This window comes from Neurospora crassa, linkage group IV, assembly GCF_000182925.2.
Source record: "Neurospora crassa OR74A linkage group IV, whole genome shotgun sequence".
Lineage (NCBI taxonomy): Eukaryota > Fungi > Ascomycota > Sordariomycetes > Sordariales > Sordariaceae > Neurospora > Neurospora crassa.
In genome coordinates, this window is record NC_026504.1 from 5,160,874 (window position 1) to 5,176,097 (window position 15,224).

The following is a 15,224-nucleotide window of genomic DNA, read 5'->3' on the forward strand; positions in this document are numbered from 1 at the left end:
CACACAGTCCCGTCTCTACCTAGTGGAGCGCAACACGAACCCGACTCCACCCCTCGCCGGACGGACCTCCTCTGCCGGGAAAGATGCCGTGCCGGCAAACGGTTCCAAAGCTTCATCCAACCGCAGCTCATCACAGCTTCGTTCGGACCTCTCATTCTCATTGAAGCTCTCATAACAATCGCAAACGGCTGAAACATTGCCGTTGAAATATGGGTGTTGTGTTGAAGCCTCCATGATGAAAATGCTCACAGGTACTTCGGCGGGTGTGAGGCTTCTTCTGAGCCCCGCCGTGGTCCGTCAACAAGCAACCATTACCACAGCAGCTTCGAGAGCTCTTCCTCCGACAGCAGCTAGCGTCATTCTCGTCTCATCGCGCCGGCAATATGCGACTACGCAAGAAAGTTCCAAGAGGAGATCCGTAACGCCCTTCAATGATGATGGCCATGTGCCCTGGACTCGGCTCTCCACCGGTGAAAAAGCCGGGCGCGCCGTCCAGCAAACGTTCAACTTTGGTCTGGTGATTTTGGGTGTGGTTTTGACCGTACGCTTTCTTCTTCCCAATTCATCGCTCACTCCGGTGTGTTGTGTGTAGTACTAACTCTACCACACAGGGAGGAATTGCCTACCTACTCTTCACCGACGTGTTCTCCCCAGAGTCCAAAACCGCCTACTTCAACCGAGCCGTTGACCGGATCCGTGCCGACCCTCGCTGCGTCGCCCTTCTTTCGCCCGGCGACCCAAAGAAGATTGCTGCTCACGGCGAAGAGACACACAACAAGTGGCGCCGGGCGCGGCCGATCGCGGCAACGGTCGAGAAGGATAATAGGGGTGTGGAGCATCTAAAGATGCATTTCCATGTTCGTTTTACTTCTTCTTCTTCTTTTTCTTTCCCCTGTTTTGTTAAAAATTTGTTGTGATGATGGGGCTAACACCAAGAAAAACAGGTCGAAGGACCAAGAGGTTCTGGTGTCGTCGGGCTGCATCTGACCAAGCAACCAGGTCACTGGGAGCATGAGTACCAGACCTTTTACGTGGATGTGAGGGGACATCAGAGAATTTACTTGGAGAATAAGGAGGCAGAAGTGGCGGCTGCTAAGAAGGGTGGCAACAAGGAGTTCAAGTTCTTGGGTGTCAAGTGGAACTGAAAGGCTTCCATTCGCTTGTATGAATATTGTTCAAGGCTGCTGGTCATTGTTGCAATGATGAACGGCGATGCAGTGAAATATGGGTTTGCCGGTTAGTCTTGTTTCTTTCAATGAGTATGTTTGTTATCTTCGGTGTGTCATTATGATGCGTCATGGAGGCTTAGCATCGCACGTTGGATATGAGAACAAGTCTGCAAATTGGAATTAGAGTGCTTTCATTATATGTCCTCATCGTTGGTACGGATACCAAGACCGCAGTTGCTTGTACTCTGTCATGCCCTTCTCTTTTCCTGAAAATCAAATCAGAGAGCTTCCTGAATGACCCTAAACTGTTGCAGTGCTATTCCATCGCCTTTCAAGTCTTTCTTCAACAAGACCAGCCACCAATCCTTAGATATGATCAGAGTGATATTCAAATACAATAATAACCCTTCCTGTCTCGCCGCTCTGGCATGCTTGCGGACAAAAAATGACCTAAGCGCCGCCCATCATAAACAAGCCCAAACGCCGCCGGGTTAATGATGACCAAGGAGACACCAATAATGCTACACCAGAAAACCAATCACCGTTTCCTTTTCGCTTCGTGAACACCACCTTTTTCCTTTCGCCCTTTTCCCCTTTTCGATGAGTGGCTGTTACGCCCAGCCAACCAGCGACTTTGTTTCTTGTCGCTATCGTGGGCAAACTCTTGGTTGTATCGGAATCGATCCGATCGAGATGACGATGGCATTCGTATCCATGCAGACACCATCCAACCGAGAGATTACTGTCGGCTTTTTCTCAACAGCTTCCTCCGCAACCATGACATATCTGGCCGTTTGGGCCTTGGTGAATAAGTCCATTTGGACAGAGCGACTAGTTAGATCCCTCTTGGCCCTCCATCTTGGCAATCCACTTGGACATCTGCGAGTACTTGTCCTCGAATGTTTTCTGGAGCCTCTCGCAGGCCTGCCACATGGGGTCCTTCTTGGCCCAGTACGTGTAGCAGTTGTTGAAAATCTGGTTCATGTCGGCGAGGAATTCGTTTTCGTCGGCATACTCGTTGCGGTCCATCTTGGCCCTCATTGTTTGCAGGTCCATGGGCTTGGCCACCTTTTCGAAGTAGTCAGGCACACCGTCGGATTCGGGGTTAACGGGATCGCGAAAGGGGCCAACAAGACGGGTCCAGAAGCCTGTGAGCAGAGCAGAGTCAGTAAATATGGCCATGTTGCTAAGGCGTCAAAGGACATGGAAGAGATAATTACCTGGTCCGCTGAGCATCCTTGTAAGGAGATCGTCGCAGAACGCCAGTTTCTTGGAGGTGGTAAGTTCAACCTCCCCATTAGCCACGTTGTACTTCCTCTTCTGACCGGTCTTTGGACCAGTAGTGCTGGGCCGACCGGGTCCCTTGCGGCCGTTAGGCGTAGCCTTAGCACCGTTTGTGGGGCCAGCGTCGGAGTACCTGGCCCTCTTAGCAGGACGGGCCTGCTCGCCATCACAATTAGCGACGGCATCGTGCCAGCCTTGGTGGGCAGAGTTAACAACGCCCTGAGATACGGGCGAAGAGGGGGTTGCTGCCGGGGCCGGGGTCGCATCCAGCGAGCTCATGGCCACCACTAGCTCACTCAGAACTTCTTGGGGCAGCGCCTTGGCAAACTCTGCCCGATCCTCAGAGGCCCGCATGTAATCGGCCGCCCAGGAAAGCAGGAGCTTCCGGATGGATGATCCCTCGGGGGTTTCTTCCCACACCTGAACAAGAAGAGCGGTGGCAGGGATCGAGTTTGTGATTCGGCGGTACTCGATCATGGCATCGATCGTGGCGTCGCAGAGGCCGTCAATGCCCAAGCTGTGACCGAGCTTCCAAATGCCGATGAGAACCTCGTAGTCGGGAGGTGTGTCAGGATAAACCTGGCCTGTGTAAAGATAGTGCTGGGTGTAACCGAAGACATCGACCGAGGCATCGCGGAGCTCGACTACATCCTCGACCGACTCGTTGTTCGCCGCCTTTTCTCTGAAATAGCGCCTGTAGTAGGAAGACTTTGCACAGAGAAAGTCCTTCTGGATGCCGAAAGGCATGCCCTCGGGGCCGACCATGATGATAACAAAAAGAGCGTGTGGTTGACTGAAGCCAAGATGAGTGTTAGTGTCCGCTTCGCGTTGGGTCTGCGTTGCATGAACTTACAGCCATGAGAATGGAAGCTCGTGGAAAGATTCGACTGGCGAACGGGGTGCTTCTTGTTTCACAGCTTCGACGGTGCCAGCTGCCTCGTTGTCGGCTTCTGTCATGGCCTTATCGTTATGGTCATCGTGTGTCTCGTTGATTTTTGCGTCGCTATCGACGCCGTTCACATCGTCGGATGTGACATTGAGGGCGCGATTTATTCCTGAGATATTCTCTAGACATGAAAGTCAGAATTCGGAGCTGGGAAACCAAGGACGATGTTTTGTGATCGACCAAAATGAGACACGGACCTAACATGGCGGCCGATGCAGGACGAGGCAGTGAGCTTGGAGATGGGGTAAGACTTACCAAGAACAGATCTAGCAAGATCTTGACAGGCGGTAGGCGAGGCACTCATGTCCATCGAATTCCCCTGAAGAGAGGAAGTTGTAGGTCTTATTTCAACTCGAAGAGGGGAAGTGTCCGCAAGTCGGACGGTGAAAGATGGAGACCAGGCCTGAGCAAGGGCGAGGTCCCTCTCAAATGATGGACGGGCAGGGTGCGTGGATTGGGTATGGATGAGCCCGGGGCATTTGCGTGTCAATGCTTGATGTCCCGAGTTCGTATTGGGATGATGGGTGATGAAGGGGAAAGGGTGGAATGGGACTTTAAGTAGTCGAAAGTTGATCAAGTGAATATGTAGGTAAGAGCGCGGACCTGAGCTTGAACCTGAAGCTCCCGCAGAACCAAGCCAAGTGAAGGCTCAGTGTTGTGTTGTAGGCCACCACATTGGCCAATTGTGTCTCGTGTTTTGGCCCCACCCAGAGTATTGGTCAGTGCTTTCCGGGCTCCCTTTGCTCATCATCTCGTGGTGCACAGGCCACAATGTCCTGCCAACCGCTCCCAATTGGGCGACAGCCTTTGAACCTCGACCGATTCCGTCACTTCACCCGCCGGCTGTACTGTATCGCCCATTCCACTTCACCTTCAACTTCACCTCTCCTTCTTCCCGCTCACCTCTCTTTCTTCCACTGTCATTTCGTTCCTTCGTTTGTCTACTACATACATAGTGTAGCCCCTTGTTTTTCTTCATTTCCTCTTCACTTTCGTCCTTCAATCCCGCAAATTACTCGAGCACTTCATGCTGGCCAAACAAAGCCCACGCTCGTGCAATGACGCAGCACAGGCAACAGTGTCCCGCCCCGCAGTGCTCCCTTCTTCTCGCGATTCTCCCTTCTACACTCCCTCCGCCAACACCGACTCTAATCTACTATTCTGTTCATTCTATGAGGATATCAGGGCCCTATTCACCACAAACTAAGAAACATTAACTCTTCTTGAGCATGCAGGCTGACTCATCCATATTGCAGAACACTTGCCGCTTTGTGAGGTGACAGGTACCCCCCAAATCGGTGAACAGTCGCTCAGTAAAGGGGGACTTCGTCTCTCAACCCCAAGATCACCATAGACGGACGCGTCTTCCACCAATATTAAAAGGAAAACTCCATTTGGTCTGAGACAGGACTAACGCATTTCGCCATGAGTCAGGTCAGCAATCCGTGTCCAACCACTTCACCTCTTTCTCGTTTCGCCGAGTATTGCGTCACCAAGCATCGGCGCCATCACCGCACAACTCCGGACACGCTCAATTTATCGTTCCATCAACTCATCGCAACCGGCTGTCTATTCTCATTTACTCCCCTTCTCAAACTTCGCCGAGAGCTGTTACTGCATCAGCAAGCCCGCGCAAAATGTCAGCCTCGGTGCTCCACATCAACCTCCCACGCATCACCACTCAAACTTCAGTATCACCACTTCCGTTGGACATCGAACGACCCAAACACTGTGATTCAAAAGCCAGCCTCCAAGACGATGACTCAACAACAAGTTCAAGGGCGTGTGGCTCAGTTGGTAGAGCGTTCGCTTAGCATGTTCCTGAGCATGCGAAAGGTCCTGGGTTCGATTCCCAGCTCGTCCACTTCTCAATTATCTTCATCTCCACTTTCCGGGCGTGTGGCTCAGTTGGTAGAGCGTTCGCTTAGCATACTCCCCTGTATGCGAAAGGTCCTGGGTTCGATTCCCAGCTCGTCCAAAACCGGTCATGAGATGATTTGGGGTTCATTTTTCGTGGTGTTTCTTGACTTGCTTTTTGTTTACTTGTCGGTGCGCGCCAACCTTCTCCTCCTGAAGGGACAATTCATCATTTTCTTTTTCGCGATCTTTTTGCGGAGATTGGTGTGAGTACTTCATGATGCATTACTTCAACACGCTGTTAGTTCGCCTGCAGTGCATGATGAACCTTTTTATGCTCCTCGATATAACGAACGCTGGGCTGGTGTCCAGAGTTTGGGAACATGTCAACGAACGGGTTCATATGAGTTGAACTTCGCATAGCCGCTCAGGTCGAGACCACAAATCCTTTCAGGCCTATCACTCTGTACTTGATCTATGAGCTCATTTTCACGGATCGTCATAAATGACACACTTGCTGCAGCAGGACAATTTCTCTGCGCAAGTACTTTCGAGCACCTTATTACAGTCCACACAGGTTTTCGTCAAGAGCATTTAGCAGCTATTACAGACGAGGGAAAGGAACTTCCCATTACATTGTCACACAATCTCCCCTGAGCTTGCTGAATGACATGTCCTACTTCTTCATCCGTGTTGCTACTTTCTCATCCCATCACTCATACGCTCGTCGGTTTCCAGCGACTTCCTTACCGGCCATACGAATGCACCAAGGAGACAGGAAGGCATTTGCTCAGTACCCTGAACATATGTAAAGCTCCTACGATTCCTTGGTCGGCAATTACACACGTGAAAACTATGACCATGAATAAACCTGTTGCTCAAGCATTAATAAAGACAGGCACCTCCGACCAAGGTATCGCTCGTCATGCCTGAAACCAACACCTCACCCTTCGAATTGCTCACGGCACATGCATCCATAAGCTTCTTCGCGGCATATGCTAGCACTGGGAAGTGCCCGTTTTCGAAGACTTTGCCCCAGCTAATGCAGCACTTGACGCTGGTAACGTCGCAGCAGCTTGTTGATCAGCGTCCTGCAAACGGAGATGAGGGATCGGTGGAAGTTACTGCAATGGGGTGGGCAGGGCGCTGCCTCCGCGCATGATAAGCGGCTTGCTGGACGGCGCATCGAAATTGACCGAGCGCTTGGTGAAGGTTGGGACTCGCCCGTACCTGGTTACGTTGGGGGAGATTAGTGAAGTTCATCTCGTAGAGGCAAGTGGGTGGGTAGGATGATACAAGGCTTGACGGCGGTGAGACAACGGGATGGCAGACGGGAGACGACTTATCAGGTGAAAGTGTCGTTGGCAAACTCAGTCTGCTGGATGACTATGAGGCCTTCCTCGGGGAGCTGGAGCGGAGAGTGGCGAAGCCGATACAATGACAGCGAGGAAGGCGCGGAAGGTGGGACACTGGTTGGAGAGTGGGTTGATGGCGGTTTATGAACAAGTGTTCTGCTCTTCTGTCTACTTTTACTCCCAGTTTCACGAGCTGCAGCCTCCATTGAGAGGGTCTATTCAATCGTACTGGTTCGAGATGGTTGAAGAGATGAATGGAAAGGCGAGTGATAGGCTTGGTGGTGATTGTTTTCGCAATTATCCAAGCAGCATGTGGTGGTGGTGGTGCTGCTGCTGCTAATGTTAAGGTATTTTGGCATGGAAACAATAGGACATCGCCGGCCATTTTGTACCCAATTTCTCAACTTCGCTCACGATCTCCATGGTCTCGACTCGGGTCGTTGGCTTCATATCATAAGCATTCTCATCTCGAGCCTGGCAACATCCGCATCACCATTTACCCGTTCCTAACTCACCCTGCCTCACTTGACAAATATCAACTCTGCTTCCAGACTTCCCTCCGTTAGGAGCGTTGCAATACCCCATCCAAGTCATTTGTGCTATGCCACTGGTCAATGATATTCACATCGCCAACTGCACTACACTAATCGGCGCGCCAACATCGACTCGGGCCGGTCGTGGACATTCTGGTCAGGCCGCCAGACGGTCATCGCCTCGTACGGGTCCTTCGCTACAGGCAGGATCCTCTGCATGGATGACGAAGTCTAACCCTTAACTTAAGGCAGACAAGCTTTTCACGGCTGTGACTGAGTTGTATTGGCTTGTATCGAAGCGTCGGCCGGTTTCAGGTTAAGCGCAACTTCATGTCCACTACGTCTGGTCACTGAACCGCGCATTTAGAACCAAGAAGAAAAGAACCTTTTCGCAGGCTACTAGGCAATGAACGGGGACACTATTTACTATTCGGATCCCATGCAAAAAGAGCCTTTTTGGGGGGACGAGGTCCCTTTGGTTGTCAACTTCGACGATATTACAACAACGGGCGGGCAGGGCTTTCTCTCGCTCGCTTAGAGAGGACGTTACTCTTCTAGGCGTTTGGAACCAACTGCCCGCTGTAGTGTAGAATAGATAGGTAGCGTCAGCGTCAAGCGGCGGGTGTACTGAGATTTCGAACGGCAGGCACGTAGTAGGATTGTTACAGAGCTATCGACTACTCGAAATGAACTAAACAATAAAGTAGTCGAGGCTTGATGCTAAGAATCCATGTATGAGCGAACGGCTGGACTGTGGTCAAAAGACAGTACAGGTGGCCTCTTCTACGAACCAATATGGCAGAGGACCAGATGTTAACGAAGAAACCCATCCTTGATGCAGCATGTAGGCGGAAAACGAAGTCGTCGTCAAAATCGTTACATGTGAGATGAACTTACCGTGGGAACAGAATAGACGTAGTCGTTGTTAGCGTTAGTCTTATAACGTAACTTCCTTCGTAAACCGCCGCCCCTCATCTCTGCCGCCGAACAAATTGCCTTGGAAAAGAAATAAAGAAAAAGAAACGGAAAAAAGACAAGCAAGATAGCCGTTGGAAGAAAAGTGAGATCCAAGGAAAAAGGAAAAGAATAAAAAAAAAAAAAAAAAAAAACATACAACACCAGGGATTCGCTGGTCGTCACCGACCCAACTACTAGTCTGGCCCTCACTGGCTTATCTATGGGAGAGCGGACGGGATCCCGAGTTTTCCAGTGGGTATGGTCGTATGTATTTGGTAGCTGGGGAAAAATGCATTATATTTGAGCCTGCATTCTGAAAATATCTAGATCTGGATGTGAGTCAGGTGGAAAACAAAAGACCAGTTTGGTAAAACAAGAATGACGATACGAATAAAAACCATGCCCCCATGGGTGTAATTACCGTAAAAGATAATACATCCCTGGAAAATTCTCATCGTATTGATGTGAATCGCCAGTTCATACACGTATGAACAATGCACTGTTACGTTAATCTAGACTTACTCTTGTAACTGTACTGCTGGATGACATCGCATTTCTAAAACTTGCCCTGGTCACAAACAAGAACAGCTCGGTGAGGCTTGTCGGTATCCTTGCCGTAGAAATGCCGGCGCTACCAACAATTTCCATTCCATATAAGGCGAGCTGCAGAGCCGGCGGGTGAAGGCTGCCCCGCCTCCATGCGACAAAGATTGTAGGGTGGGATTGACAACTACTCCGAAAGAACAGGTATTGCCGATATTACATACCACACAAGATGTATCTGATGTCGTAGATGGCCACTGCGTGACTGTTCCTTGGAAAGCCATTTGACTGAGCCATGATTTTGCTGGCAAGTTTACTTCCACGGTGCAGTAGAGGCTCCTATGTCTAGACAGACCCTTTCATTGTTTGCACTAAAGGAGCATGTCAGCGTCAATTTATCACTTTACTTTGAAACCCGCGTCGCTTCTAACTTTGACGTACTCGGCGGCATGCAAAGGACGTATTGCTCCTCTCACTCGAAGCTAGTACGCTTCAGAGGATGTACATAGCTTCAAGGCAATTGGCATACATTCGATTCCTGAGGTCGTGCCATGTATGGCGATAACTCCACAATCCGGTGCCGGTTGCTAACGTTGATGCAGTCAACTACAACGACAAACTGTCTGGCCGTATTCCCAGGGTATGGATGAGGCCACCCAAACCAGAAACACTTCCCCGAGGTTGTACACTAAAGTGACAAGCGCGCTTGCGCTTAGACGACAGATCACAGGGGTTATGTCCGAGGAGGCGCTAGTGGCAACATATGCCAATCAGGTACTAGCGAAGAGGGTCTATCTAGCATATGAACAGGGCCGACTGCCACTCGGGCCGAAATTCCATGCTACGCAAGCTTCTCTTCTTGACAAGAACCATGGTTCTAGACTTTCCCCCCACGCGCACTGAGAGCAAGGGTTAGTGTAGGTTCATGTGAGGTCAACTCGCTGATGCAACCATGTGGGTTACAGAGAACGAACGGACAAGGACAAGGAAGCGAGGAGGAGCGGGCTGACCCGCCGAAGGAAGAGCCGATCACCGACTGGTCCTCGGTGTGCGTGTAGTGTAAATCCCAGAGTGGCGCGAGCTACGCCTCGCCTTCGTACAGATGGCGGGGAAGGGGGTGGAGGATACGTATTGTGTAGAGGAGCTTTGACAATATGTATGTTTACTCCTGTCCAGCCTGACTTCGAAACCTGGGCGGTAGCAAGGCACGTCGCAGCATCGTATCTCCTTCAGTGAGTTACAACATATCAAGGGCACTTTGACTACCAGTCTCTGGACGCAGCTCGATAAAATTGGCCGATTCGGCACAAGAAAATGAAAAGGTTAACAATGGTCGCTATTCGAAGGCCTCGACATGAAAGGCAGAGAAATCCAGCTCACTATGGTGATATATCCTCATCCTAGACCGTGGATGGCGCAATCACGACAATCAAGAACCACTGATATGGATTGAGTTTCAACAGCTATCCCATCGTGTTTTGGAGTGTGGTGAACAGACAGCTGTGCCTTGACGTCACTGTCGATAAGACAAGGGAGGAACAGGGTGAGAGGAATTTTTTTTTTTTTTTATTTTTTTTTTTTTTTTTTTTTTTTCCTTAAGAAAAAGAAAAGATGGGGAGGTGGAGCAAGGGGTGAAAAAACTTGATCTAAGGGTCTGCCACTTATGCCTCGTCTGGCCTTTCACACTGGTGAGATTTGGCAGTACACCAAGGCGATCAGGGACGTAGTGGACAGCAGACGGCTTCTTGAAAGCTGTACACATCACCCCTGGTTTAATTGTTAGCTTGGTACTGTTAACCCCCATAGAAAAGGACGTGGTGCGAGAACCACGCTAACAATTAAACCAGGGTTGATGTATATGGGTACCTATATCGGGGGTACCTTAATGTAGGAACAATCCCTCAAGTTCTGTGCCGGGGCGTGGCGTCACCTGTCCAGAGCCCATTCGTTGATCGGATGATGACTGGATCGAAGACAGGATTTTGGGCAGATTGGATATGAGAATTGTGTCTGCACCCGATGACAGCAATAAGCCACGATAACGGTGTAAGACAAGGTCTTTTCGTTCTCCCACCTGTCTCACAGTGGCACCTTTTGGAAAAGTTGACTTGTGATTACTTCCGGCGTTAGCACAGAGCCACTCGCTGCCCATCTATCGACTGTCTGGTGCCCAGCTTTGAAGATACGCGTAGTGAAGGCCCGAAGGAGCATGGCATCCCCTTCTGTTTCTCCCCACCTTGTGACGCTGGAATCGATCGATAGCAAAGTAGTGATCATGGGTGGCGTGCAGGACACTCCAGGCAGGCCTGTTTAGGCACTGGAGGTGCACTGGACGATACTGCCTAAGCGAACAAGGTGTCTGTTGCGCAGAGTGGAGCAGGTAAAGAGTAAGCGAGGCCCCTGAGTCAGGCACCGATTAATCGCTTGATTGCTTGTGTGGTTCGAGGTGTCTGTTGATCAGTCAGTGTTGTCGGTAGCGCGTGGAAGTGTCTGAAAGGGGGATTCTCCCATAGTAAACGTAAGCCTTTCATACCGGTCACATTTTCGGGTATATCAACCAAGATACATGGGCGACAGGATGGTGACGGTGGATGAGGGTGGCTGATCACCCTCTCTTTATGGACGCGTATTACCCAGGGTCCACGGGCGCCGCAAGACTACACCGGGGAAGCAGGATCAACAGGTCCGGCGACCCAGGAAGCAAGAGATACAAGGGTGACAGGTGGTTATGGGGCCCTTGGAGCATAATCGACTGCGTTATCTTGCTGCCCACGACGGTATGCTGAGGTTATCTCTGGTCGTCCAGCAATTTGGACGCGAGTTCCACCGAGGTGTGGCCGATGCCTTGTCCGAGCTCGCTCCGGTGACTATTGGACTTTGAGTTAGCACGGAAGAACGATAATCGAATAGAGTTGGAGATACGAGGCTGCATCTGCGCCTTTTCGCCGTTTTGTTGTTGTTGTTGTCTTTGTTGTATTGGTGGAGTTGCTGACCGAACTGCTGGGGAAGAGCAATGGAAGCCAAGAATCGGAGGCAACGTGAAAGAGTTGCAACCGTGAAACCCAAGCAAAGAGGCAACGCGACGGAGGAAGTGCCTTGGCCCTTGGGGGAGATACCTTTTTGCCTAATAGACGCTCCGTCGGTTGATTGCGAACTGGACTGGATCAACAAAGCTGGAGACTGTCATGGGGTGGAAAGACGGGTGCGCATCCGTGGTCCAACGTCCGTTCGCTCTTGTCCAGTCCAGCCCAGTCCAGTAAGTACTATGTTGCAGTGTCAAGATCCGCCTGAAACTCCATCCCTTGCTTGCCGCGAATCGACAACTCAGTTTGCGGCACTGGCTGTTCCTTCCATGGAGCTGCGTTGACAGCATCCTGGCCCCAAGGGCAATAGAGGCAAGTGAAGCTGCGTTGTGTGTGAAAACACGAAGGGGGAGAAGTCGCGACTCGGGTGAGCTCCTGATTGTGGTTGATTGTGGGGTTACACCTTCCCCAGTCTCCAATTTGCGCTAAATTTAAGACACCCCGTGGGGCGTGGGGTTCGAGGTCTTTCGTCTCTGCAGTGGGGCATCGCTGTCACAATTGGCAGGAACCTCGCTCCATCGCAACCACAAATGGAAACCAGCTCGTCAGAAATCAACATTTCGAAATAACTTCTGGTTTCAACCTTCGCCACTATGCCGATATCAGGGACAGCATGCATCAATGTCTTCCATTCTGGCAAGATTTGCCTGTTGGCTCTGAAGTACACCGTCTACCATGGTCGAGCATCGAGAGCGTCAATCCTTTCTGTGTTGAGCATCAAAAGTGTTCTCATCCGCGTAACAAACGGATTGCCAAGCGAGCTTCCCCAGAGTTACGTTTCACGCTTAGCTCGTTCCTTTCAGTTGTCAGACCCCGTTGACGCCCGATACGGGGACGGGTCTTTTTGTAACTCTGAAACAGGAATCTTTCAAATCTTCTCTCGTCACTTCGTGATCGACCTCATCTGGCCCGGATGCGCTGTAGACCCTGGGGACATCGATTGCATCACCGACGCCACTACCACTGCATGTATCGTACGTATCTTAGTCCGTTCCTTGGCAGACAAGACACTCGTCGATTCCATTCGTTGCCTTCGCCGTTTCTCCCGATCACTCTCCAGAACAAGGTCGTTACCCAACCATTACCCAAACAACGGCTGCCTCAGTCACAATCCGAAAACCAACCGACGAGTCGCGGCTGCTGGGCGCTACACAGAGAATCGTATGTCCCCTTTTCAAGATCTGCTGATGCGACTTTATTGTGCGATGCGGCGCATGCCGAGAGCTTGTTTTAACACAGAGAGGGGACGATGCACAAGTGGAAACACGGCAAGGGATTGGTCTACAGACCCCTGGCTTTTTTGCACATTGAATGCCCTCCTTTACACTCTTTCGTGTAAACGTTCCTCATCATAGAACAGAATCGTCAACACAACCTCCTTGCTACGATATGATATCACACGCGATAGCTGCCCAATGCTGGCCAACCAACGTAACCAACAAATGCTCTTCTCCGCTCTTTATTTGTGCTTTGCGCGGCGGCGTTGTCCAGGCCCCATTTGGTTGCTTATCACCCATTCTACCCCAGGTCGTGCCCCGGACTTTCATCTCTCTCCCCACCCCGCAATCTTGAGAGCCAAGATCAGATATAAACACTATGATTGGACACCCCGATCGCTGATCAAACAAGGGGTGAATGTCGTCGGTGGACGAATGGCTCGTAAAAGAGAACAATCCAGCCCAGCCACACAAGAGAAACGGAATGTTAACGAAAGCTGACGTGATACACAGTTACGTACTACCTCTATACATCCATTGCTCCTTTGTAACAGTCCGTTGCTAACCTGTGAGTCACATACAATGACCTCCCGGTTTGCTCCGGTCCTCTTCACACAGCCGCCAAGAAGATATTGTTACTACGAGATAAGGACCAGTGAGCTTGATAATACTCACTCCGAAATCGGCCCAAGTGCCTTGTTTTAGGAAACGAGGACACCATTTCCAAGAAAGTGTTGAAGGCTGAGATGGTGGTGTTCTCATTCGGGACCCCCGTATTACTAGTCCTCGGCATTGTCACCATTTTCCACGTTTGGAGGTCGTCATGCCAAGGAGGGCCCAATGACTCCGAACCACAAACGAGAACCACAGCTTTACGTACTGCCGCGAAAGCTGCGCCTCGCCCTCTTACTCACCAGGCCATATCTCGCACAAATCCCCACAGGGATAACCGATCAAAGTACGGCACGAATTTTGTTGAGTTCATCTTTTTTTTCATTCTTTTTTTTTTTTTTTTTTTTTTTTTTCGTTCTGCCGTGGTCATTGGCGTCGTTCCCGGCCTCGCCGTCGTCGTCGTCAGCTTCGTGAGGCGCGGGATGTTTCCGCGCGCAGTGCTTGGGTTCACAGTATAGTGTGATTCAGAAAGCCACTGTGAAAACTTGTTAAGATCCATTCATCCAACTTACCAAGTCAAGTTAGTCCCTTCACTTCCTTGAGCCAGTCACTTAAAAGCCTAGCGTGTACATTGCATCGAAAAAGCCATCGATTGCGCAATATCTATGTATCAGCAAACCTCAACTGCTTTTCGGGTACACATTCCCACCCAAGGCAATTCCAAGGATTTCCAAGATTGAACTATCGATAAGGGAAGAAAAAAAAAAGGAAAAAGAAAAACCGCGCGCAGCTGAAGACTGGACGCCTCATCGGGTCACCCGGGTCACCCGGGTTATCATGACGTTGGTCACTCGTATCCTAACATATTTTAGGGGGTTGCGTCCAGGTCGTAAACATTTTCCGGCTGATCACTGCTGCGCACATATGTACACACACACCCTTCCTTCACATACTTGAGATGGATGGATGGATGGATAGATGAGCCAGCGGCTACCGAAACACCATCACCATAGGTGGCTGACTCATTTCCGACCCTGATGATGTTTCTAACTCATCTAAACCAGACCAGAAAAATAAAAAATAAAAAGTCAAGAAAAAGGGAATGATGATGTGCCGTCAATGTTATCTGCCTCCCTTCTCTATACTGTACAGAGACAAGACAGAGAGAGTATCCAAGTGTGTAGTGTACTGCACCACACCAACCTAACCTTTCTCACTGTTTCAATCAAGCCAAATAGTCAAAATCTGGGGGCTACGACATTTCTCACAAGACTGCCTGCCGTACTTACGCAGTAGCGTGGGGGTGAAGGGGGGGCCATCAGTTACCTATGTATTGGTCCCATGGTTCATTATCAATTGCCGAGCTATTGGGAGTCAGATGGTAGTGTATATTGAATACCACTTTACCTAGGTAGACTACACTACATCAGTATAGACTGCCTGTTTCTTGGTATGAGATGGTCGTGCGGGATGATGGTGTGGTGGTGTTCATCAGTAATAAACAAGGTAGTGTAGTTGGGGTAGGAAGTATGGGGTAAGAAAAAGCAAAAAAAATTAGGGAAGAAGAAAAAAAAAAAAAAAAAGATATGCTGAACAGAAAGTGACCTTTCGGATGAGATGGATGATCGACTTAACTTTGCTTTCACCACCCACCCCCCTCTTCGTAGC

The 15,224-nt window shown here is 50.2% G+C and overlaps 2 protein-coding genes and 4 non-coding genes across 6 annotated transcripts; 3 read left to right on the forward strand and 3 right to left on the reverse strand.

The window, feature by feature from the left end:
- Positions 1 to 99: 99 nt before the first annotated feature.
- NCU08810 (mitochondrial import inner membrane translocase subunit tim-21) lies at positions 100 to 1,373 on the forward strand. Its single transcript, XM_956904.3, has 3 exons — positions 100 to 541; positions 612 to 857; positions 945 to 1,373. The coding sequence occupies exons 1-3, from the start codon at positions 233 to 235 to the stop codon at positions 1,143 to 1,145; spliced, it is 756 nt and encodes a 251-aa protein (XP_961997.1). The 5' UTR covers positions 100 to 232; the 3' UTR covers positions 1,146 to 1,373.
- bdp-1 (bromodomain protein-1) lies at positions 1,326 to 3,999 on the reverse strand. The gene is made up of 4 exons (XM_956903.3): positions 3,655 to 3,999; positions 3,307 to 3,520; positions 2,390 to 3,246; positions 1,326 to 2,317 (listed from the first exon to the last, which is right to left on the reverse strand). Exons 1-4 carry the CDS (start codon positions 3,707 to 3,709, stop codon positions 2,001 to 2,003), a joined length of 1,443 nt encoding a protein of 480 aa, XP_961996.3. The 5' UTR covers positions 3,710 to 3,999; the 3' UTR covers positions 1,326 to 2,000.
- A 1,179-nt stretch (positions 4,000 to 5,178) lies between these two features.
- NCU15206 lies at positions 5,179 to 5,263 on the forward strand. Its single transcript has one exon. It is a non-coding gene; the product is annotated as a tRNA-Ala (tRNA).
- Positions 5,264 to 5,292: 29 nt separating this feature from the next.
- On the forward strand, positions 5,293 to 5,377 carry NCU15207. The gene has a single exon. It is a non-coding gene; the product is annotated as a tRNA-Ala (tRNA).
- A 2,874-nt stretch (positions 5,378 to 8,251) lies between these two features.
- On the reverse strand, positions 8,252 to 8,367 carry NCU15641. The gene has a single exon (XR_897902.1). It is a non-coding gene; the product is annotated as a 5S ribosomal RNA (ribosomal RNA).
- A 1,870-nt stretch (positions 8,368 to 10,237) lies between these two features.
- On the reverse strand, positions 10,238 to 11,192 carry NCU14103. The gene is made up of 2 exons (XR_897903.1): positions 11,178 to 11,192; positions 10,238 to 11,094 (listed from the first exon to the last, which is right to left on the reverse strand). It is a non-coding gene; the product is annotated as a ncrg17 (non-coding RNA).
- Between the last annotated feature and the right edge of the window lie 4,032 nt (positions 11,193 to 15,224).

Bases quoted from the DNA above. Each gene is read 5' to 3' on its own strand.
- bdp-1 (XM_956903.3), bottom strand. From the start codon at position 3,709: ATGGACATGAGTGCCTCGCCTACCGCCTGTCAAGATCTTGCTAGATCT. The intron at 3,247-3,306 runs GTAAGTTCATGC...TCTTGGCTTCAG, and splicing joins GAGCTTCCATTCTCATGGCT to TCAACCACACGCTCTTTTTG. The intron at 2,318-2,389 runs GTAATTATCTCT...CTCTGCTCACAG, and splicing joins AAGGATGCTCAGCGGACCAG to GCTTCTGGACCCGTCTTGTT.
- NCU08810 (XM_956904.3), top strand. From the start codon at position 233: ATGATGAAAATGCTCACAGGTACTTCGGCGGGTGTGAGGCTTCTTCTG. The intron at 542-611 runs GTACGCTTTCTT...TCTACCACACAG, and splicing joins TTTTGGGTGTGGTTTTGACC to GGAGGAATTGCCTACCTACT. The intron at 858-944 runs GTTCGTTTTACT...CAAGAAAAACAG, and splicing joins ATCTAAAGATGCATTTCCAT to GTCGAAGGACCAAGAGGTTC.